The 24,275-nt window shown below is 43.3% G+C and overlaps 1 protein-coding gene across 3 annotated transcripts in view; it reads right to left on the bottom strand.

Annotated features, from left to right (window-relative positions):
• ABHD2 (abhydrolase domain containing 2, acylglycerol lipase) overlaps positions 1–24,275 on the bottom strand; it is a 113,988-nt gene that overhangs the window by 28,004 nt on the left and 61,709 nt on the right. For all 3 annotated transcript variants that reach the window (XM_059879000.1, XM_010816948.3, NM_001015549.1), the window contains 2 exon segments: positions 15,075–15,250; positions 12,029–12,196 (listed from right to left, as the gene is read on the bottom strand). In XM_059879000.1, coding sequence (XP_059734983.1) covers positions 12,029–12,196; positions 15,075–15,250 — 344 coding nt within the window.

Genomic DNA, 24,275 nt, shown 5'->3' with positions numbered 1-24,275 from the left:
CTCCCACCCCTAACCAGAGACAAGGCTAAGACAGTCTGAATGCTACTATTTCAAAGCCACATGCCCCCAAAATGGCACCGACATGACTCAGTGGGCTGGAATACAAGAACCAGAGACTTGGTGTTCTTTGTGGATGGAGACGCTGAGTCATCTGTGAGCTCCGTGCTAGGCACATAGTGGGTGTGCCACAATGAACTGGGCAGGGAGGAAGTCTGAATCATTTGGAATGAGACCACACAGTAACACCCAGTGTGACTGTACAGGGGATTGGGGGAAAGAACCTAAATAGCCTTCCCCCTAAATTTAACCCCGAGTATGATCTGGTTAGCCAACAACATGGCTCGGCTGGCAGGCAGCTAGGAGCCTCGCAGTCCCCAGCATTTTCCTAGTGAAGGTGTGTGAGTCATTTCTTCGAGCTGTGGGCAAGCTACTGCCAAGCTGAGTCACCCGGGGAAGAAAACAGCTGTAGAAGTAAAGCGAGAGCCCTTTTGGCCCACCATGTTAATTGGCCTTGTCTTTATCTCTGAAACAAAGATTTTCACGCATGAGTACTCTTGGCTTTGTTTCCTTGGGTGCAGGGTGCTGAATACGGCCCTCTTCCAGCTGAAGGTTAAATATTTAGATCTCATCCTGAAAGTGCAAATGGGATGCCCCCGAACACATCCCAAACTCTGGCCCCTCCCTGGGAACTCTCTTGATGCTCGAGTCCTCTCAGCAGATGGTCTTGTCAGATGTTTTACTGAGATGCTTGACTTTCTGCAAATTCACTGCCTTCACTTCCTCATCCTCCGTCTCTCTTCACCCCCCTCCCACCCCATGGCATCCTCCTGCAATTATTATACACAATTGTTGCACAGGCAAAACAGCTCTGGTTATCATCTGGAATCATGAATACGATTGAGAACAGTCTGCAGCAATTAAAATGGTAGGTAGGAGAAACTTATGGAAAAGTAGAAGTTTTTTAAAACTATCTGCAGGCTTCTCTGGTGGTCCAGTGGTTAAGAGTTCGCCTGCCAATGCAGGGAACATGGGTTCAATCCCTGGTTCTGGAAAATCCCACATGCCCCAGGACAACTAAGCCCCTGTACCACAGTGAAGAGTAGCCCCTGCTCACTGCAACTAGAGAAAGACTGAGTGCACTAACAAAGACCTAGCACAGTCAAAAATGAATAGACAAATCAATAAAAATTTTAAAGTGTAACAGGAAATCACAGATCTGCAAGTCTTTGTGGCAAGATGTATTGGATCATGGGTGATCTCTACAGCTTGCCGTATAGCAGGGTTTGCCTGAGAGAGACCTCAGAGTTTGTCTGTTATTCTGATGCAGTGATGAGGAAAGTTCTCTTTCACTCTCAAAAGTGACCTGGTTGGGATGCTAAATTATACAGTCACCCTAGGTACAGGGCCTCCCTCCCTTCTAAGATGGAAATACTGTACTCTAAGTAAGGCACAGCTTTTTGATCTTACATTGAGATTACAAAAGATAGTTTTAAATACACAAACAATTCCAGTATTAAACCCAAATGGACATTAATGAGCTCCCCCTCCAAGCAATAAAAAAGATGCTGTGATTTTAGGCACCTCTGCTCACCTTGATGCTAATGCAAGAAAGCCAAGTGTTTAGAAATAAGGGAAGAGCCCACTTCACTGTTAAAACTCACAGGAAAAGGCAATGTAAATAGTTTGAGACCATTTTCAACGCCAAAATATCCTAGGTTGGTGTTCGGTCATAAGTTCTTAGGAGGTTCATGATTCTAAAAGATTTGGTCACTTATAGGGGCTAATGCCAGGTTATTATTTTGATTCTTTTCATATGATATAGAAAAGGCTGTTTTAAAAAAAAAATCCCAATTTTTTTTTCTCTAATCAAGATCAAACTCATGGATCCTTTGTTGCTTGGCTGTTTCTGGTCATAACATTTCGAGGGTCAGTCTTAGAAATGGAGGTCAGAATAACCACAACTGGATTATTTTGGTTTTCAGTTTCCTTGGCTGGTAGACTTGACCCAGCTGTACTCTGCTCTGAATATGAACACTGGACTGTTGGGATACGGCCTTCTGCCCAAGACAGAAAGATGGAGCAGAATACTTTCTGAATTTACTGGTCCCTTGCAGTGTCGCTGACAAAATTACTTATATTCCAAACACTGTCCAGGTTAGAAAATTAGTTGAGTCAATAAAGAGCAAGCCCACATGTCCACGACTGCTGTGTTCCAATTAAAGACTAGGCTCTGTATGATAAATACACTTCAAAAAATATTCACGACTTCTAGGTGTTCCTTGATTTTCACGTGTTATTCATTGATCTTATTCAGATGACAGGGTTGTGGACCCAGTCTGATCCAGGAAAGAATCCTATTTAAATAAGAAATTAAAAAGATGGATAAATTTTACCCCTGTGGATTCTACTACTCATCCTAATGGCCTCACATTTTGTCTTTGGTCAGATCAGATAATGTCATTGAATTTAATTCTTCTAAAGGGAAATTCTGCTGGTTAAAAAAAAATCTATGAACTATTCTGAGGCAAGGGATGGTGAATTATTTTTAAAGAATGAAAATAAATTTTAGAAAGTTATGCTAAGTCACTTCAGCCGTGTCCGACTCTGTGCGACCCCACAGACGGCAGCCCAGTAGGCTCCCCCATCCCTGGGATTCTCCAGGCAAGAATACTGGAGTGGGGTGCCATTTCCTTCTCCAGTGCATGAAAGTGAAAAGTGAAAGTGAAGTCGCTCAGTCATGTCCGACTCCTAGCGACCCCATGTACTGCAGCCTACCAGGCTCCTCCGTCCATGGGATTTTCCAGGCAAGAGTGCTGGAGTGGGGTGCCATTGCCTTCTCCGTTAGAAAGTTAAAATATAGCTAAATAAACATATACTACAATTGGGGCTTCCCAGGTGGAGTTAGCAATAAAGAACCCACCTGCCAATGCAGGAGACACAGGAGACTCGGGCTCAATCCCTGAGGCGGGAAGATCCCCTGGGAAAGGAAATGGCAACCCACTCCAGTATTCTTGCCTAAGAATCCCATGGACAGAGGAGCCTGGCAGGCTATAGTCCATAGGGTCACAAAGAGCTGGAAATGACTGAAGCGGCTTACCAAGTGCGCACTGCATGTACTATAAAATATAAAACAAGCCAGTAACATGGAGGTGTGTGACCCCCACATGCACCACCACCCCCACTCCGCCCCATCCTCAGCCCTGGCCCACCAGATCTGGCAAGGAGCCAATTCTGAAGTGCACGCCACTGGAGAGCAAGCACTGCATCCTTCAAAATAACCACCGGGGTCTTGCCATCCCCACATGTAAAGAGTCAGAATTCAGACCAAATTCAAAACAGAAATTTATGCTCCGTAAGCACAGCTTCACAAATTGGCCCTTGTTCACAGGCAGTCAGCTGACCTAGAAGTGAGGCCTTTTAACGATTCCAGTGAACTTCCACCTTTGCTCGTCTACGTGGGCTCACAGAACACACATAGAGTGAAGATGGAAAAAGGCAGTAACATGGCCATGCAGTGGTATTTGCTGGACCCCACGCTGTGTGCCTTCACATTACTGCTGACCTCCCCAGCTGGGGAATGCAGACTCCCATCTGCTGGACTCTGAAACACTGCCTTCTTCCGCAGGCCTCTCCTGAGCATCTCTCTCTGAGTGATCCACTAGGTGCAGGAGATGAACATACTATGAAAATTAAACACGGAAATCTGGCTCCTGTCTTGAAAAAAGATGCGGTTTGGTAAATGTTCTTTTTGGAAAAGCCCAGCCAACAAGTGCAGCCTGACTGGGACTGTCTCCCGACCTCTTCCCCCGACGCTGAGCTGTTCCTCACTAGACGGGGTGCTTCAGGAAAGCAGGGGGCTTTGGCTACCACCTGTATTCTCGTCTTGGGGTCTGGCCTCATGAATGTCTGTAGGATGTGAGATTAAAAAAAAAAAAAATGGAGCCCAAACCCACCGGGCCTATTTCTGTGACTCTGAGAAGCTGTCGCTGTTCTTTTGCTTTATATCTGATATATATCCGACTGGGAACTATTTCCTTCCTCCTTAGAAGTATCGACAGGATGTAGTTCCTTACACAGAAAGGCTGTGTGGGGACTTCCCTGATGGTCCAGTGGTCCAGTGATTAAGAATCCGCCTTCCAATGCAGGGAACGCAGGTTCGATCCCTGGTCGGGGAACTTAGATCCCACACGCCATGGAGCAACTGAGCCCTCTCGCTCAGGAATCTGAGCGCCACAACTAGAGAGAAGCCCGTAGGCTGCAAGGAAGAGCCCACATGCTACAACTAAGACCTGATGCAGCCAAAAATGAAATAAATGAACAAAAAAAAAAATTTTTTTTTTAAAAAGGCTGTTTAGCTTGTTGTTCAAAATCATGAACTCCAAGGGACTTCCCTGGCCATCCTGTAGTTAAGACTTTGTCTTTCAATGTTCAGTGCAGGGGGTGCAGTTTCCTGGTTGAGGAGCTAAGATCCCACGTGCCTTGTGGCGAAAAAATCAAAACATAAAACAGAAGCAATGTTGTAACAAACAAACAAAAAATATTAAAAAAAAAACAAAACCCAAATACATAATGAAGCATAAAGCTTAAAAAAAAAAAAAAAAAAGGCATGGACTCCAGGACTAGACTGCTTGAGTGGGAAACTTGGGTCGCCCATTCATCAGTTTTGTGATCTGGAGCAAGTTACTCAACTTTTTTTTTTTAATTTTTATTGGAGTATTACTGATTTACCATGTTGTGTTAGTTTCTGCTATACAGCAAGGTGAATGAGTTATACATATACACATATATCCACTCCTTTTTAGATTCTGTTCCCATATAGGTCATTACAGACTACTGAGTAGAGTTCCTTGTCTCCTGAATTGCAGGCAGATTCTTTACCGTCTGAGCCACCTGGGAAGCCCCTTACTGTATCTAATAAGCAGTATCTCAAATAGGAAATGAACACTGTGACAGAGGCGGCACTGAGCTGGGGTTAAGAACCACACAGTTTGAAGGCGGGTCCTGCCACGTTCTGCTTGTGTGACCCCAGGCAAGGTACTTTACTTCCTTTAGCCTGGCAAGTGGGGAAACTAATGCCAACCTCCGAGGCATCAGGAGGATGAAGGGAAGTAACACCCGTGGATGCTCAGCGCGTGCCTGGCACTGTCAATGCGAGATAAATGGTAACTGCTTCATGCGGGATTTTCCTTTAATGAATTTATGTTTCAAAGGCAGCAGGAAGGATTCCTGTGATTCTAAGTCACAAGAACATACGGATATCCATTTAGGAAATTCTGTTCAAGAGAGATCTAGGGCCAACAGTTTCTAATCACATCAGCAAGGATGCCCAATAACAAGGGACTAGTGCTTATGTGGTTTAGAACAAAGCTGGTAGGTAAGCAGGAAAAGGCTTTTTGCAGTTTTCTCAGAGAGATCTGAGGTGGGTGGGACACAGGAAACAAAGAAGAAGGGCTTCTTGTTAATGCCCTCTTTAGTTTGCCTCTGGTTGAACTCAATTTCGAAAGGCCAGAAGGGGATCTCCGTGACAGGAAGGCCTGCTATCTGCTCCAGAGTGACACGGTTTGCACAAGGGCAGGTCACACAACCACAAGACACACCTGTTTGAGACGTGCCCGTCTGCACGCCACCTTCCGTCCAGAAAAACCATCATTTCACATTCCTCCCCTCAGCCCTCACTCAGGCAATACGGACCTAGTGAGCACTTTCTAGGGGCCAAGCAGAGACTCCGGGGAGCCACAGCAGGAGAACAAAGACCTCTGGTGCTTGTGGAGGGGGACTGGGGAGGAGAGACAGGAAACAAACAGTAGACAAGTACACGGTCTCACCAAATCACAAGTGCCTTGGCGGACGTAAAGAGGGGGATTAGATGAGAATGGGGTCGAGGGCAGTCTCGGAAGGGCTCTCCAGGAAGGTGCCATCTTGGTGGAGGCCTGAATGACAAGGAGCAACCCGGTGAGGGCTAGGGAAGGGCCTTCCACACAGGACGTGGGCAGCCTGAGGTCAGTGGGGCCCTCGGGCCAGTGCCTGGTGCCCACGTATGTTCTGGGTGGGCTGTGGCACGTCTCAGATCAGGCGCCTCCTTCACGTCACATCCAGTCACCCCACATGGAGGAGGCTGACGTGAGTGGAAGCCAAATACCAGTGGAGGGAAGGAGATTTCAAAGAGGTTTAAGGAAGCTTTCAGCCAGCTGCACTATATGGGACCCGATTCTGATCCTGAATTGAGCAAATTATAATTAAAAAGGAAAAACAAAAACAAAGAAGTCAGCTGGGGAAACTGAACGGCTGTGAAGGACTACATTTCAGGTGTGATGATGGTTTATGTTTATGGTAGGGACTGAGTTGTGTTCCCCTCAAATTCCTATATAGAAGTCCTAGGCCCCAGGACCTCAGAATGTCTGTTTGGAGACAGAGCTTCTGGAGAGAGGTAGTCAAGTAAAAATGGGGTCTTTTGGGTGAGCCCCAACCCAACACGGTGGTAGCAGTGGTTCAGTTGCTCAGTCGTGTCCAGCTCTTTGTGACCCCATGGACTGTAGCCCGCCAGGCTCCTCTGTCCATAGAATTTTCCAGGCAAGAATACTGGGGTGGGTTGCTATTTCCTCCTCCAGCGGATCTTCCTGATGCAGGGATCAAACCAGAGTCTCTTGCATCTCCTGCACTGGCAGGTGGATTCTTTACCCCTAGCGCCACTTGGGGAGCCCAATTCAATCTGACTGGTATCCTGATAAGAAGAGATTAGGATACAGACAGAGATGTGGACAGAGAGAGAACCATCTCTAAACCAAGGAGAGAAGCCTTGGCAAACCTGCCAGCATCTTGAACTTGGACTTCTAGCCTTCAGAACTACGAGGAAATACATTTCTGTGGTTTAAGCCACCAGACTGTGGTATTTTGTTTTGGTAGCCCTAGCAGACTAAAACAAAGAGTACGTGTACCTTAGCATCACACCCTGAAACAGTCACAGATGACACGATAGGCTGCCTGGGATTTGCTCCAAAATAATCAGTGAAGGGGGACACAGGAAGGGATGGTTTATAGATGGAATAAGATCGGCCCAAAGCTGACAAATTGTTGAGACTGAGTGATGGGTTTATCCTGAGTTCATTTTACTATGCTCTCTGCTTTTCTATAGTTTGAACAATCGTATAATGAAAAGTTGAAAGGAAAAGCTGAAGAGGAAACAAACTGTGAAAGAGCTACGTCTATGGCTCTCCACCCTGGGGGCGCCGGGCATTCTTAGGGCCTGGCCCCTGGCGCTGGTATCTTTTAGAAGGTCCCCAGGGGAATTCTAATCTTGATAACCATGGACCTACATACACTAAGAGCCAGAAGTTCTTTATGGGAAAAATAAAGAAAGACTTCAAGGGAAGTCCCATATGCCTGGATGAGAAAGTACTATGACAACAAACTTCTCCAAGTTAATTTATACAATAAAATTCCTATTCCAAAACTGTGATACAGGGGCTTCCCTGGTGGTCCAGTGGTTAAGACTCCACGCTTCCAGTGCAGAGGGTGTGGGTTTGATCCCTGGTTGGGGAGCTGGGAACCCATGAGCCTCATGGCCAAAAAAACAAAACAGAAAACAGAAGCGATATTGTAACAAATTCAAGAAAGACTTAAAAAAGTGGTCCATATCAAAAAGCCTTTAAAAAAAAATTGTAATACAGTGCTGCTGCTGCTGCTGCTAAGTTGTTTCAGTCGTGTCCGACTCTGTGTGACCCCATGGACTGCAGCCTACCAGGCTTCTCCGTCCATGGGATTCTCCAGGCAAGAACACTGGAGTGGGTTGCCATTTCCTTCTAGAATTCACCAAAATCTACTTTCCCTCTCTGGGAGCAATGCACCTCCCCAACCCAAGTGAAGTTAGGCATGACCATGTGATATTCTTTGGCCAATCAGTTGTGACTTCTATGGGTACCACTCTAGCTGGAAGCTGCTTGGTGAACCTGGGTCATTGAGTGAGGATGGGGATGGGACACAGAACCCCTCAGCCAACCCAGGATGGATTTGTTGTCTGAGGAAGAAATAAATCTTTGTTTTTAAACCACTGAGATTTGGGGATTGTTTCCACAGCATAATCTAGTTCATCTTGACTGGTACAGAAATTCAACACAGAACTTGACAAAATAATTCTAAAGTTCAATGGAAAAAAATAAACAAGCAGGAAAGTCTAAAGTACACACTGAAGAAGTGATGAGTCAGGGTGAATCTTATCAGAAATTAAGTGATATCACAGAGCAACAGTAATTAAAAATGAATAATATTAGGTGTAGAGGGATTTTCCTGGTGGTCCAGTGGTTAAGACTCCCTGCTTATTCGTGTCCAGCTCTATGTGACCGCATGGACTGTAGTCCGCCAGGCTCTGTTCATGGAATTCTTTAGGCAAGAATACTGGAGAAGGGTTTTGCCATTCCCCTCTCTAAGGGATCTTCCCGACCCAGGGATCAAACCTGGATCTCCTCCACCGCAGGCAGATTCTTTACCATCTGAGCCACCAGAGAAAAGCTAAAGTCACATCAATAGCACTTTGTCATTCAGTCGCTAAGTTGTGTCTGATACTTTGCCACCCCATGGAGTGTAGCACACCAGGCCTCCTGTCCTCCACCATCTCCTGGAATGAACAGTGCTTATGGAAGCACTAATACTTTCTCAAGGCTACCAGAGATGTTTTTGTTTGGATTTCAACAAAGCACTGGAGTTCGGGATTTTTGACCTAAGGTCACATTTGTTTGACCTTATTAACTGATGGTTAAACCAATGCATCTGAATAGGCCAAAGATGTACTGATAAACAAGATAAACAAAGATGTACTGATAAACAAGATAAACAAAGATGTACTGATAAACAGCACAGCTAGAAAAATCATCCATATCTTCTAGGTCACCTGTCTTTCTGAAATACTACTAAAATATAATACACTATAGGAATTTACTTCTAAAATTCTGAGGAAGCAAACGGTGACAACAACAAAGGAGGAAACAGTTAAATGTCTATGAAAAATGTGGGGGCTGAGTTGGCCCTACATGGGCTTATCTAATCCCAGGCTCTTCCTTTCTGATGGCCAGCCTAGGTGTGAAATGCTCGTAAAAGCAGCTGTACTACTGTTTCCCCTACAGCTCTTCCCTCTATTTATGAGCTCCAACCATCCTCACCATTTTTTAAAAAAATTTATTTATTTGGCTGTGCCAGGTCTTTAGTCACGGAACGTGGGATCCAGTTCCCTGACCAGGGATTGAACCTTGGCCCCCTGCATTGGAAGCATGGAGTCTGAACCAGTGACCCACCAAGGAAATCCCCCATCCTCACCTTGAGGAGCCACTTCAAATGCTTTTTCTGGGAGAACACTTCCTTCCACGAATGACTCCTTGACTACAGAGAAAGAGGCTGGTTTCCCTGCACTGCGGTGGTGTGCCCACCAGACCTCTCTACTGGTTCACTCATCATACTGTACTGTAATTATTACTGATACTCCCATCTGCCCCTGGAGAACTTATTTATCTTGGCCACACAGAACACTGCTAATCTCTCACTAGCATTAATGGATCTTCAAGTATCTGAGTAAGTCGAACATTTAATAAGCTGTTACTATACGTTAGGCACTCAATTGCCGGCTAAGTCCTTAGTAACCCACATTTAATTGTAAAATTGTAGTCTTCACTTTGCCAATGAAGAACCTGGAACTGAGTTTAAGCAAACTCAAGGACACACAGCCAGCCAGTGGCAGGGCCGGGGTGGCTGCTCTGTGACCACATCCACAGTGAGCAACTCTTCTCTTCTCCTTTAGCCACTAGACTTCCGGATATGGGTGTGAATGCCCCCTAATCCAATCCCCTGTCCCTATGGCTCAGCACGCTGTGGGGCAGGGGCCTGGACCACACACACCCAGCTCTTCGAGGATTCTGGAGGCTGGGGCGGCCAGATCCAGGCTCTCATCTTGCCTGTCTTACTTACTGGCTCTATCTCTCTGCCTGAATTACCTAGCCTCTCTGTGCTTCAGTCTTTCCATCACAGTTTTACTAACCTCCTCGAGGGCTACTGCTGAGGTGGGAGGGATTCTGTCCATGGGAAATGGATGTTTCCCTGTGTCGGGCACGTGATCAGTGTTTTCGCTAGTATTTCTTGAATTCTTGGCACTTTATGCTTTTAGCACTTCATGCTCCCATCCCAGATCCTGTGGCCAAGCAAGCCACACCTCCCCATTCTCTACTTGTGAAGATGAATTTGTATATCCAAGTACAGGACCTTATTTTTTTTTAAGATTTTTTTTTTATGTGGTCCAGTTTTAAAGTCTTTATTGAATTTGTTATAATATTGTTTCTGTTTTATGTTTTGGCTTTTTGGCTGCAAGGCATGTAGGATCTTGGTTCCGTGACCAGGGACTGAAACTGCACCCCCTGCATTGGAGGGTGAAGTATTAACCGCTGGACCACTAGGGAAGTCCCAGACCTATCATCATTCCCCACTGTTTTCATTTTTATTAGATTCTGTTTCTGTCTTTTGGCCCCATACCTGTCTCCTGCTTACTCACTATTGCCCACGTGCCTGTTGTTCAGTCGCAAAGTCGTGTCCAACGCTGTGACCCCATGAACTACCGCACGCCAGGCTTCCCTGTCCTTCACTATCTCCCGGAGTTTGCTCACGTTCCTTGAGTCAGTGATGCAGCCCTCTCATCCTCTGTCACCCCCTCTTCTGCTCCTGCCCTCAATCTTTCCCAGCATCAGGGTCCCATGTTCCTGTCTTATGTATAAATCTGGGGTTTCACCTATATCTTCAAGCCACTAAACAACCTGCTGTACAGAAGAGAGTCTGTAAAGTGAGTGTCTTTAGGTGGGAGTGCATACCGAGGAGGGGCAGATGGGGAGCCCCCAGCCAGGCACAGAGCAGGCAAACCCGCTCACGCTTCCCTACCTGCCCTTACATGCCACCAAGGGCAGAATAAACCAGAACCACCTTGCTGGAGGACAATCTGACAATATGTATAAACATGCATAAGAAATGCTGACTCCAAAATTCTACTCCTGGAAATTTACTCCCAAGAAGTCATTAAAGAGAAGAAAAAGATTCTATGTAAAAATATTCATAGCTTCGTTATTTAAAACGCTGAAAAACTTTAAACAACCTAAATGATTACAAAGAGGAATGGTTAAATAAACTATAACAGGGTAATCACAGCAAGGTGGCTCTTTAAAAAGATTAAATGACTATGCATCTTTATGTTAGTGAATATAAAATTGTTTAAATTAAGTCACCATAGATATACACCCTATGACTGCACTCAAAAACTGTACACATAGATCGAAGAATGGGAGGATGAAGAAATAGAGTTAGTTATGGTGAGATTATAGATATAATTTTCATTTGTTTCCCATGAAAACACATTATAATTGATTTACTTATGAACACCCCATAGGATGGTACATATATAAAGACACGTATTTTAAGTGTTTATTATTTATGAGTGTTCACAGTTAATCTGAAGGGAGAGTTAAGTAAGATTCAAGAATGAGCAGTCCAGAACACAGAGCCTTACCTAACATAGGACTTCAGTTAAAGGCAAGAAGCATGTATTTAAATATGAGATTTAATTCCTGTCCTCAAGCAGCCTGAAAGCCACTAGGTTGTTAAGGTACCAGATTCCCTTCCCACGGGCATCCACCGGCCTCATCACAATGCTTGCCCGCCAGTCACAGGAGTCTGGAGGAATGAGTGAAGGGCACTAACTTACCAGCAGGGGGCGCTGTGCAAGACCGTCCCCTGTGAGTTTTAGCTCCTGCCCCTGAGATGGGATGAGAGGAAGGTGGTTCCAGCACCTGGTGGTTCCAGGGCCCCACTGAGCTGCTGTTGGGAGGCATAGCTTCTTAAATGCCCTGCTGTTACAATTGTGTGCCTCACCAGCTCTTGCACATGGGCACAAACTCTAAACTCAGAAAAGTAAGGCAGACGCAGATGGAGCAGCACACTTGCAGTGGGAACTGAAAAAAAAAAAAAAGGTCGAGGGGCACTCCGCTTGGCCGTGGCCCCAGCTTACCGTAGGTGAACATGCGTGGCGAGGTCAGTTCAATGTTGGGTAAGGCGCCCAGGTGGTTCAGCACAGCGCACCGATAGCCATTTTTCTGGGCATAGTCGACAAAGGTGCGGATGTACTGCTTCTCGCTGTGATTGGCAATTCCGGGGCAGATGACCATGGTAATGTCATCTGTAGGGTGGAGAAGGAGATTCTGAGATAGCCAATAAATACTGACGTGGTAAATGGACACAATTACACTTCACTGGCTTAGAAAACAGTAGGACAGAATTTAACATTCATCTTTTCACTCTACTTTCAGCCAGAGTAACTTTCCCTTCTAGCTGGAACTGTCTACGTCAGTGCTTCTCAAATTATTTATGGTGAGGGGTCAGTTTTTAAAAAGTTCCAATCCATAAGGGCAGATGCTTTTGAAAAATAAAATACAATAAAAATTAATTACTAGAAAAATAAAATGAAGAAATACAATCTCAATTTTTTAGTACTAGATTCAACAGATATAAAATTCCTCTGTCAAACCACCATACAAATTTCTGAGCATCACTCTTAATTTCTATATGAAATTCTGTATGAATGAATCAATGAACAGAAAAATAAAAAACTATGTTTGCACAGACTTCTTTGATCCAACAATTTTATTTTCAGATATGAATTCTAAAAATATATGGTACATACACAAAGCAATACATCTGCAGTAATGGCAAAAATCTGAATATAATATATATGTCCAGAAACAGGGGTCTGGTTAAATAAGTTTTTGCATATCCAAATGAAGAAATATTATGTAGTCCTTAAAAATAATGAGACATTTTTTTATACACGGCTAAAGGCAAGCTCTCCAATAAGTATTAAGTGGAAAAGAGCAAGATGCAAAAAAAGGCTATGCTATGCTATCATTTGGGGGCGGGGGAGGACATCTATATTTATAAATGCATCCACTAGCTCTGGAACCATACACATGAGTCCTAACAGTTGGTACCACTGGGGAGTAAGGGTGGGAGAGAAATTTACACTTTTACTGTATGTCCTTTAGTAACTTTTGAATTTTCTACCATGAGTATGAACTACCTACTTGAAAATATGAATATGCATTTTTCTTTAAAAGAAAAGTGGTATTTAGGTCATTAAATTCAATCATAAATTTTCCTTCTAAAAGTTGAGACAAATAATTTTTAAATTCTTATGCAATAATGTATAAAGAACATTAAAATTTTTAATAAATCTTGAAATTCCAATTTTTGGAATCCTGCCTTAAATTTTATGAATAAGTATGCTTATCAAAGGATTACTTAAGAATAACAAAATTATAAGCAAGCTAAATGTTCAAAAATAGATTGATTAAATTATGTCATGACCACATGGTAGACTATTAAGCAATCATTAAACTTTTGTTATTAAAGACATTTTAGACTTTTAATGATATGGGAATATACTTATAATGTGTAGTAACTGAAAATTTTCAGTTCTATTTTACTGTAATGGTACAAATGGAACAAAATGTTAACAACGGTATGCAGGGTGTACGATTATTGATGATTATTTTCTCTTTTTAAAAAAAGTTTCTATGTTATCTACATTTTTTAAAGTGAGTATTCCTTTTGTTGTCAGAAAAAAATCAAAAAAGGGGGGAAAAAAGGGCTGCTTTCCTTAGAGCATTTCTTGGATGCAAATACTGCTTTCCACAACTACCTTCATCAATTCTTTCTGGCCACAGGGGTGACAGAAATACAGAGACAAGTTGGAAAAAAAGAATAAAAGTTTTGTCTTTTTCAACTTTCTACCTCCGTCCTAAAGAGCAGACTGGTTAAATTAAATTTTGTGCTTCAACAGTAGAAGAAGTCAGAGCATTAGATACAAGGGAAAAAAATATTTAACTGGGTTTGGTAGAGAAGTAAATATTTGAAAGATCGGCTACAAGACCATAAACACACTGTGAACGGCCAACTTATTCATTTATTCATTCTTTCTGTGACTATTTATTGGACTCTGAAGGATTCCAACATTCTAGCAGACAGATAATAAACAGCTACACAAGTAAGTTTAGAGATTGGCAGGTACCATGAAGAACCTGAGCAAGAAGGTGATGGATTTGCTGGGAAGGATCAGAGAGCATCCCTATGAGGAGGTGACATTGGAGCGCAGAGCTAAGTGACAAGGGAGCAGTCACGTGAAAGTCTGGGACAAGCGTTCCTGACAGAGGGAACATAAGCTACGCTGTCACTAGCTACTCGGCAGTTCTAAGTGCTTCAAATAACTGAGAGCTATAATAATATACTTACTGGAATTTACCCCTAAATATTTACTGAGCTCCTATTAAAAAAAAAAAAACAAACGAGGTGCATTTGAATACTATGGAATCAAAATATTGTTCTCTTCTGGTAGAAACAACATTCAGAGGATGCTGCCGTGTAACTCCACTTCCTCAAAAGTCCTCATTGTGAAGCTTTTTAATGCCTGCTTATTGTGCAGCCTGGACGGAACAATGAGAGTTTTATCAGCAATAGAAACTGTGGTTGTTTCTGAGAAATAGGTGTCCCAGACCCCTGAAAATCTAAGCAGAGGGTACCTGAGAGCCTTTGTGAGCTGCTGTTGTCCAACAAAGAAGACTAGCCACACTGCATCTATAAGCTTCGGCTCCCTCACCAGTAAAGCAGGGAGAATAAGGCACCGACTCTTCAGGGTGGTTGTGAAGATTAAATGAGATGAGAGTATATGTGAAACACTTAGACTAGGCCAGCTTCTGTTGCCATTATCACCAGAGATCTGATCCTGGGCTCCAAGTTCTTATACAAACCTTTCTATTTCACAAGAGGACTTATCAACTGTATTCGACAATGCTCTCTGCAGAGCCCTACAAGTCACTCGGCCCGCTCATGCTGGACCCAGTCCTTGCAGGTGGTAGCTAAGTGACGAACCTCGGCTGATGTCCTCTGGGCCCCCTGGATGCGATGGTGACAGTCAGTGGCTTGAGCATTTACACCGAGCTCCCTCAGGGATTAATGCTCCCTCCCTGAGGGCTGGCCCAATCCCACAACCTGAACTAGCTCACCTCCCACACAGTGCTCAGCCAAGGGCTCGAAGAGGTCAAAGGTCGAAGTGGCTCCATCAGACATGGTGATGAACTTCCGGTGCCCATACGGGTGTGGCGACCTCACCCTTCCCATCTTCCCATACAAGGCCGTTTGGATGTGTCCACTTTTCCCCCAGATCAAGGGTGGGATGTATCTAGAAAGGAGGAGAGGAGAGGTCAATTTTCCCACACTCTTGGAATAACACTCTGAAAAACTCTTGGAACAAAAGCTTTTCAACCTTTTTTTCCCCCCCCCTGGTAAATTCTGTCCACTAAGCACAAATAGGATATTTTTTTCAACCTTACATCCAGACCATGATTTACTTCTTTTCCCACTGATGCATCAGATTAGCTTTAGAAATCAACCAGGACATGCTTATATAGACAGGATTTCAAATTGAAGGTGTTAATTAATTCAACATGGGTTATTTCCATAATGTAGAACAGAAAGAAAGCAACTAGTACATTTTGAACACATGTTACTTGACAGGGTTAGCCTCATTATCAACTGAGCTAATGTATATAAAATAGCTGGCAGGCGCCTACGCACACTAAATGCTCACTTCTTTGCCTTCCCCTAATAAGGCAGCCACAGCTGCAGGGGTGACCCCATGAACACAAACCTGCTGCCTTTGTTAAACTGGCAAGGGCTGCAAAGCCCCTGAGAGTCTGTCGAGTGCCTTGTGCGTGTCTTTGTGTGTTGCGGGGGCAGCATTGTATGCTCCGGAGAATGTGCCGGAAGGGCAGAGCAATGTAAATATTTGTTGGATTAATGAAGGATAAAGTCTTGTTAGCACAAGCAAGGCACGACACCACCCTAACAACTGTCCTTCGTGAAAACACAGAGTGACTCTGGTCGTCAGAGGGAAGTGCAAAAACCACAAACTAGTTAATTACTGGGAAAAACAAGGTCCTCCAAGTGACAATTAAGAAATGATTACTGTTCACAATCACAGTTCGCAAGACGATCCCATCTCCTGAAATTGCTATCTGTTTCTCTTCTTCAGCTTTGAGCCCCAGCTTGATGGTCAAGCAGGATTTGGTACTGACGTCAATCCATCTCCGTAGCGTATCACAGTGGTGAGCATTTTGTTAAGAATTTACCTTAATGTTTGTTTGCCAATTCGAAACCATCTTTTTTATCAGACCAGATGATCTAGATCCTCTCCTTAAACCAGATTTACTCTTTTTTTTTTCCCTGGTAATTCATTAACTGTTAATTAATTCATCACAAGGTTTAAGAGAAGGGAAGTTATCACCTTAAGCAAGCCAGTTCCCAGACATGCTTCTTCTGTGGGTACAGGGAGGACAAGGAAGAGTATTTTAAGACCTAAGGACAAGAAATCACTTGCCAATGTCACACCACAGGTGCAAATCTCAGTGCAGAGGGCATGGCCTTTGGAAAGCAGGCAGAAGCATTTATAAGAGATGAGTGGATTATGATAGCAACAGAAAGCAAGCCTATAAAAATAATGTCAATTGGACAGGTGAATACTATACAAGATTTAGATAAGAGAATTTATGAAGGGTTTCAGACTACTTAGGGGCTTCCCAGGTGACTTGGTGGTAAAGCATCCACCTGCAATGCAGGAGACCTGGGGTCAATCCCTGGGTTGGGAAGATCCCCTGAAGTAGGAAATGGCAACCCAATCCAGTATTCTTGCCTGGGAGATCCCGTGGACAGAGGAGACTGGCAGGCTACAGTTCATGGGGGTTGCTAAATAGTCAGACATGACTAAGCAACTAAACAATAAAAACCCTGTTGAAAAATGATGAGGATGACCGTCAGACTACTAAATTGGACGATAAATTGTGCATCGGGGTAGGGGAGTGGTCCAAGAAACTAAACTTTCAATCGCTCCTGGAGGAAAAGTTGAGAGAAAATTTTGTTTATAATGTAAATTAAAAATGGAAATGTTCTGAGGTTAAAAATGTCAGAAGGATGGGTTAAATTTCATCTACTTATTTTCTGATCTTGTTTGGAATACAAAATCTTCTGATTTTGTTTGGAATACAATATAATCTTAGAGAAGATGACAAAAGAATAAAATTTCCATTTGGCTAGTCACAGATTTCCTGTATAATCATGACACATGTGATGACCCTGAGGCCATGCTCCAGATTCAAGGTCCTGTCAGCACCTCTGAATCTTGGCATCTGCCTCCCTCCAGTGGCCTCTTAGCCTCTAGTCTTGTTCCCGCCGACTCTGGCATCCCCCGACCAGTGGAGGGATAACTAACACATAACCCTGGCCACAGTCCTCCATTGTTTGAGTCCCTGTAGCTTGGCTTGGGAGGCCCACCACACTCTGGTGCCTGCCTTTTCTCCCTAAGCTCCAAAAAACCTGAACCACCAGCCCAGCTCCACCCAGGAGCTATTTTTATCCCAAATATCTTTGCTCAGCCTGTTTCTTCTACCTGGAATACACTCTCCTTCTCTCTTTTAAATAATTATTCATTTAAATAATTATATGCATTTATTTTTGGCTGCGCTGGGTCTCAGTTGCCCCAAGCAGGCTCTTTGTCGTGGCGTTTGGGCTTCTCTTTAGTTGCCGTTTTTGTAGTAGTTGTGGCACGCGGGCTTAGCAGCCCTTTGGCGTGTGGCATCTTAGTTCCCTGGCCAGGGATTGAACCCACGTCTCCTGCACTGGAAGTCCCTCCTTCTCTCTTTTTACATCCAATTTTTTCTCCTGCCCGGCTACTACCTGTCTCTCAAAAGTCACTTCCAATCAGATTGTTTGGGGAGCTGCCTCTTCTCTGTGGCCCCTGGCAAAGCACCCCACGACATAACTCCATTCCGGCACTCCTGAGGCTTCATTAAAATACACTCTTTTCAAGAACACTCCTCCCTGCCACCTGCAGGAGCCAGGCTCCTTCTCTCTTGTGTCTGTCCTCATGGCACTACACACACACTAAACATGTAGGGAGGACTTGAGGATGAAGAGTACAGACCCACTGGTGTGAAAAGTGAAAGTCACTCAGTCGTGTCCGACTCTTTGCAACCCCATGGACTATACAGTCCATGGAATTCTCTAGGCCAGAATACTGCAGTGAGTAGCCTTTCCCTTCTCCAGGGGAATCTTCCCAACCCAGGAATCAAACCGGGGTCTCCTGCACTGCAGGTGGATTCTTTACCAGCTGAGCCACAAGGGAAGCCCTCTGAAAAGACAAAGATATGATTAAAATATCATAAGCATCATAATAACGCGAACTTGGCTGTGGCATGACTGGTTTGGCTGCTGATCTCTTTCGAGGCTACTTAGCACTGTTCTCAGACTGGGTTGGGATGAAATTCTCAAGCCGTGTGTGCGTATGTGCATGCGTGTGTGTGTATGAGAATAAACAACTGCCTCAGGGTCATCTGGAACCTTCAGTTAAAGTCAATTGTGCACAGAGGAGGTTTCATAATCTATCATTTTATGACACTACCACCTACTGATAAAACACTGTCTTTAATTAACTTCACGGTAACACAACACGAGAGCTTACAAAATTGAGTTTCTGCATAGCATTTACTGTAGTGGAGCTTTACTGTGTGTTTCTGTTTGTTTATATAACCAATCCACAGATCATAAGAAAAACATTAAGAAATGAAAAACTAGAATAGGTGCCTAGTTACATGGTTTAGCTCAGCGAAGAAATCTGGACCGAAACAACGGAACATTTGAAATGTGTATGAATATGGAAACATTTAAGAAATGCTGCTGAAATAATACATGGAGGAATATGTTTTACTCTAACTACCTATGGAATAGTTTATCTGAAAATACGGGTGCCAATAATTTTACCTATTCCTGTCCCCGAAAGCCACTCTTCCCATTAGGAGCTAGAAACATCTGCACACCCTGTGAGTCCAGGCAGGCCTGTGATTTGTTTGGACTGGTAGGATGTGATGGGAAGCTGCCCAGATCTGGGCCTGGCCCTTCAGGAATCTGGCAGCTTCTTGTACCTCCTTGGAAGCCTGGTGCTATGCAGTAAAGAGGGGCTTCCCTGGTGGCTCAGACAGTAAAGAATTCACCTGCAATGCAGGAGACACAGGTTCTATCCCTGGGTCAGGAGGATCCCTGGGAGAAGGGAATGGCAACCCACTCCAGCATTCTTGCTTAGAGAATTTCATGGACAGAGGAGCCTGGCAGGCTACAGTCCACGGGGTCACAAAGAGTCAGATGTAACTAAGCGACTAAGCACAGCATACGCCAATATAGAAGCCGGGCCTTGACTACACAGTGATGTGGGGAAATACGGAGGGGGCCGAGAGGATGAGAAGTAAAACCTAGAGCTTGGGACTTCCCTGGTGGTCCAGTGGCTAAGAATCAACATTCCAATGCAGTGGCCTTGGGTTCGATCCTCGGTTGGGCAACAGAGATACCACGAGCCACAGGGCAACTAAGCCGGAGAGCCACAACTAGGATCCATGGAAGCCATAAATAAATAAATATTAAAAAAACACACACACAAGAGCTATGTGCATTTTAAATGTTATTGTATCACCAAACTGCCTCCCCCAAAAGAGGGACAAATTTACATTCCCACCAATTATGTATGAAAGTACCTGTCTTCTTCACTCTCATCAAGAATTGGTGTTATCAATCTTTCCCATTTTGGCTACTTTGATAGGCAAAAAATGGATATTTCACTTCAATTTGTGTTTCCTAAAGGTATGGCCAAAAGTTTCTTATTTGAATTTGCATTTCCTTGATTCATATGCTTATTAGCAATTTGTATTTCTTTTCTGTGAACTGTCTATTTATATCCTTCATCCATTTTCTATTATACTTTTCTTTTTTCCTTTTTATCATCCCTACATTAAGTCATTATATATATTATATTTTGCAAAGGTTTTCTCCCAGTCTATCCCATTTATGTGTGTGTGTGTGTGTGTGAATTAACTTCACAAGCATGTGCTGAGCACCTAGTGCAGTCATCACGAGATGACTCTCACAGCCGTGGTTTGGGACGAGCACAGGCAGAAAGGAGAGCGGCAAGGCCTGAGACCCACCATCCCCACCCACCGCCCCGCCCTTTATGGAGGGGCTGGGGGAGGAGAGCTAGTGTGGAAGTGGGAAAGGCCTAGTCTGGGATCTTAACACCTGAAAACATCTCCTTTTTTCTTTTAACTACCATGTACTGTATTGCATACTTTAATTTTGTCTTTCACTTTATATAAATTTTATGTGTTGTGGTTAAATCTGTTAATTTTCTCTGTTAAAACCTTTGTGCTTTGCATTTTGTTTAGAAGGAAACTATTCTAACACCCAATTATAAGTATATTCCCAACACTTCTTTCTGTTATTCCTATAGTTTTTAAAAATGTATTACTCTTTTAAATCTACTTATTTTTGAAAATGATGTGAAGATTTCACTCATTTTTTTTCCTGACAGTTAGCTAATTGTCCTTACACTATAAATGGCCCATCCTTTCCCTACTGTTTTGACTGTCATTTTAAATATACATCAAGTTCTCAATGAAATATTTGGAATTCTTTCTGCATTTTCTATTCTGGTTCATCGATTTCTTTGTCTATTCTTGTGCCAATATGGTATCCCTTTAATTAACATAGCTTTATGGAGTATTTTGAGAATTGATAGTACAGGCCTACCTCACTCAACATTTTCTTGGCAGACTTTTGGCATTTTAGTTTCCAGATGAACTATAGTATTAGCTTGTTCTATGAAAAATTTAGGATTTTTAAATTGCAAACACACCAAACACATACTACTTTGGGAAGAATTGACATCTTTACAATTTGACTTGTCGCACTGAAAAACATGGTGTAGCTCTCCACTATTCAAGTATTTATGTCTTATAGTAAAACTTTATAGCTTGCTTCATGTTTCAATACTGAATTTTCACTACCCTAATTTGCATTCATGTCTACATTTTTAAAAGTTACTCTCAAGAGTTAGCATCTGGGCATGTTTTACTCCTGACTCCCAGGAAGCAGAAGTGATGTCTTCTACTTCTTTACTTATCTAGATGGTATTTTGTCCAATGTCGTGCTGTGGTCAGTGGTTAATGAATCCTGTTACTAAGAAAGAAGTTGGAAGACCACAATAAAATCTAGAGGCCAGGATGTCTTTATCTTCTGAACATGCTTATAATCAACATCGGGCTATACTAACAGAATTGCCCAAAGGAAAAGACCTCAAGGGAAAATTCAGACCTCCCTCCCACCCACATCCCTCCTGACAGGCACACACACACACACACACACACACACACCACCTTTGGGCAGATGGAGTTCACATGAGCAAGGACAGATGGTTGCTGGGCTGTTTATAAGACAGTTGGAAAAAAAGGTGACTAATGCTCATCTTTGCCCTAAATCTGTGGGTGACCGATTCTTCCCTATGGGACTTGGGTCCCTTGGATGTATTAATAGATCAAACCACTTTATAGCTATAGGACCTAGACTTAGTTATTATTCCCTTTGATTCTCTCCAGCACCTCTCTACCAAGTTGGCTCCAGGCTTGGCACACAATAGGTGTTCAGGATATGTTGTCTGAGATTAATTCCCCCACCATGACTCCCAGAAAGTCTTTCCCAGTGAAACAAATGCCCATTAGCAGCTACCTCTTGGCGTTTTATGTTTGTATCAAACAGGATACTTTGGTTAAAGCAACAACCCAGCCCCGACTAACTTAACTCCTCTTATATTAGAGGGATGCTGGGATGTTCCCCAAATGGACGAGAGGCTGGAGCAGGCTTGAAGAGCGCAGGATCCAGGAAAGAAACCAGGGGGCTGCTCTAGCAATGCGCTCTTTACACAGTCAGCAGGATCACTCCCTGCAAAGAGTCAATGTCCCAGGAGGGAGATGTCTAGAAGCACGGAATTTCAGAGTGGGTGGGCAGGGCACCTTGAATTACTACTTATGTGCATTGTGAGAGAAGAACGTCCCCCAAAGGAAATGTGTGTGCCCTTGGAGAGGAGGAATGGACGCTGGGCGGCAGAAAAGTAACAAACATCATTTTCAAGGCTTTTAGCTGGACTTGTCTTTGCTTCAAGAGCCTTTTTTCAGGGACTTCCCTGGTGGTCGAGTGGTTAAGATTTTGCTTTCCAATGCAGGGGACACAGGTTCCATCCCTGGTTGGGGAAGTAAGATCCCACATGCCATGGGGCAACTAATAAGCCCATGTGCCACAACTACTGAGCCTGCCTGCTCTGGAGCCCACACACCGTAACTAGAGACACAGACAAATAAATAACATTAAAAAGGAGGCTTTTTCAGTGCCCTGACACCCCACAGCCCCCATCAAACCACAATGCTTCTTCTAGTGCTCCCAAAGTCTCCTCTTTCTTTTTGTTCCTATTCCCCAAACCTGGTCCCAACTCAGTATTTTCCCATTATTTTCAAATGTATCTACTTTGAAGTATTTGCTTCACTTATGACATAGCATAGCTCAGAAAAAGACAACCTACTTGCTCAAGTGTTTTTTCCCCCCACACACCTGTCTTTATAAAAGCAAATATTATATATATATAAAGTTTGTGTTGTTTTCTTTAAAGGAGACATCAAGTAGAGTTTTTATGACTCCTGGTCAGTGATTTTTACTGACCTTAAATTAACACATGTTACATAACCCGTCATTTTGCCCCCACTATCTTTTACCAGGATTCCCTAGTAGCTCAGCTGGTAAAGAATCCATCTGCAATGCAGGAGACCCCAGTTCAATACCTGGGTCAGGAAGATATGTTGGAGAAGGGATAGGCTATCCACTCCAGTATTCTTGGGCTTCCCTTGTGATTCAGCTGGTAAAGAATCTGCCTGCAGTGCAGTAGACCTGGGTTCGATCCCTGGGTTGGGAAGATCCTCTGGAGAAGGGAACGGCTACCCACTCTAGTATTCTGGCCTAGAGAATTCCATGGACTGTATAGTCCATGGGGTCCCAAAGAGTTGGACACAACTGAGCGACTTTCACTTTCATCTTTTTGATGTAAAATTCATACAACATGGGATTAACCATCTCAAAGTCTATAATTCAGTGGCATTTAGTATATTCACAACATTGTGGATCATCACCTTACCTAGTTTCAGAACATTTCACCATTCCATAAGGAAACACTACACCCATTACATAATCACTTCCTCCCCTCCCCCTGCCCCTGGCAACCACTTATCTATCTGCTTTCTGTCTCTATGGATTTGTATAGTCTGGATATTTCACATAAATGGAACCATACAATATGTGATTTTTTGTCTTGTGAATTTTCACCTACATTATGTTTTCGAGGCTAATTCATGTTGTAGTAACGTGTCAGTACTTCACTCCTTTTTATGGCTGAATAATATTTCATTGCATGGATATATCACACTTCGCTTGTCCATTCATCTGTTGATGTATACTTGGATTATTTCCACCTGTGTCTATCATGAACAGTGCTGATATGAATATTTGTGTACCAGTTTTTGACTGAATACCTGTTTCTAATTCTTTGGGGAAATACCAAGGAGTGGTATTTCTGGGTCATCTGGTAATTGCATGCTTAACTTTCTGAGGAACCTCCAAACTGTTTTCCACGGCAGCTGAAACACTTTTACATTTCCATCAACAGCACACAAGGGTTCCAATTTCTCCACATCCTTGCCAACACCTGTTATTTTCCATGAGAAAAATTATTACAGCCGCCCTAGTGGGTATGAAGTGGCATCTCCTGTGGTCTGATTTGCATTTCCCTAATGATTAATGGCACTGAAAAGCCCTACCATTTTGACTCCAGGCTATTTCCTTCCACTCTATCTCTGCTTCTATCTCTATCTCTAATATTAATCATAATTTGGCTACTACCAGTAGAAAGAATCAAATCAGAGTAAAATTGGTAACAGTTAAAATGGTATGTGGTATAATTTAGTATTATGTTGGATACTAAATTATGCTGAAGCTGAAACTCTAATACTTTGGCCACCTGATGTGAAGAGCTGACTCACTGGAAAAGATTCTGATGCTAGGAAAGACTGAGGGTAGGAGGGGGCGAAAGAGGATGAGATGGTTAGATAGCATCACCTACTCAATGGACATTAATTTGAGCAAACTCTGGGAGACAGTGGAGGACAGAGAAGCCTGATGTGCTGTAGTCCATGGAGTCGCAGAGTGGGACATGACTTAGTGACTAAACAACAACAATAATTTAGCATTGTCTAAATTTTGACAAAAGAATCCATTTTCATAAAAGCATTTAG

Source organism: Bos taurus, chromosome 21 (genome assembly GCF_002263795.3).
Source record: "Bos taurus isolate L1 Dominette 01449 registration number 42190680 breed Hereford chromosome 21, ARS-UCD2.0, whole genome shotgun sequence".
In the NCBI taxonomy this organism is placed as follows: Eukaryota; Metazoa; Chordata; class Mammalia; order Artiodactyla; family Bovidae; genus Bos; species Bos taurus.
This window is presented reverse-complemented; position numbering and strand designations above follow the sequence as displayed.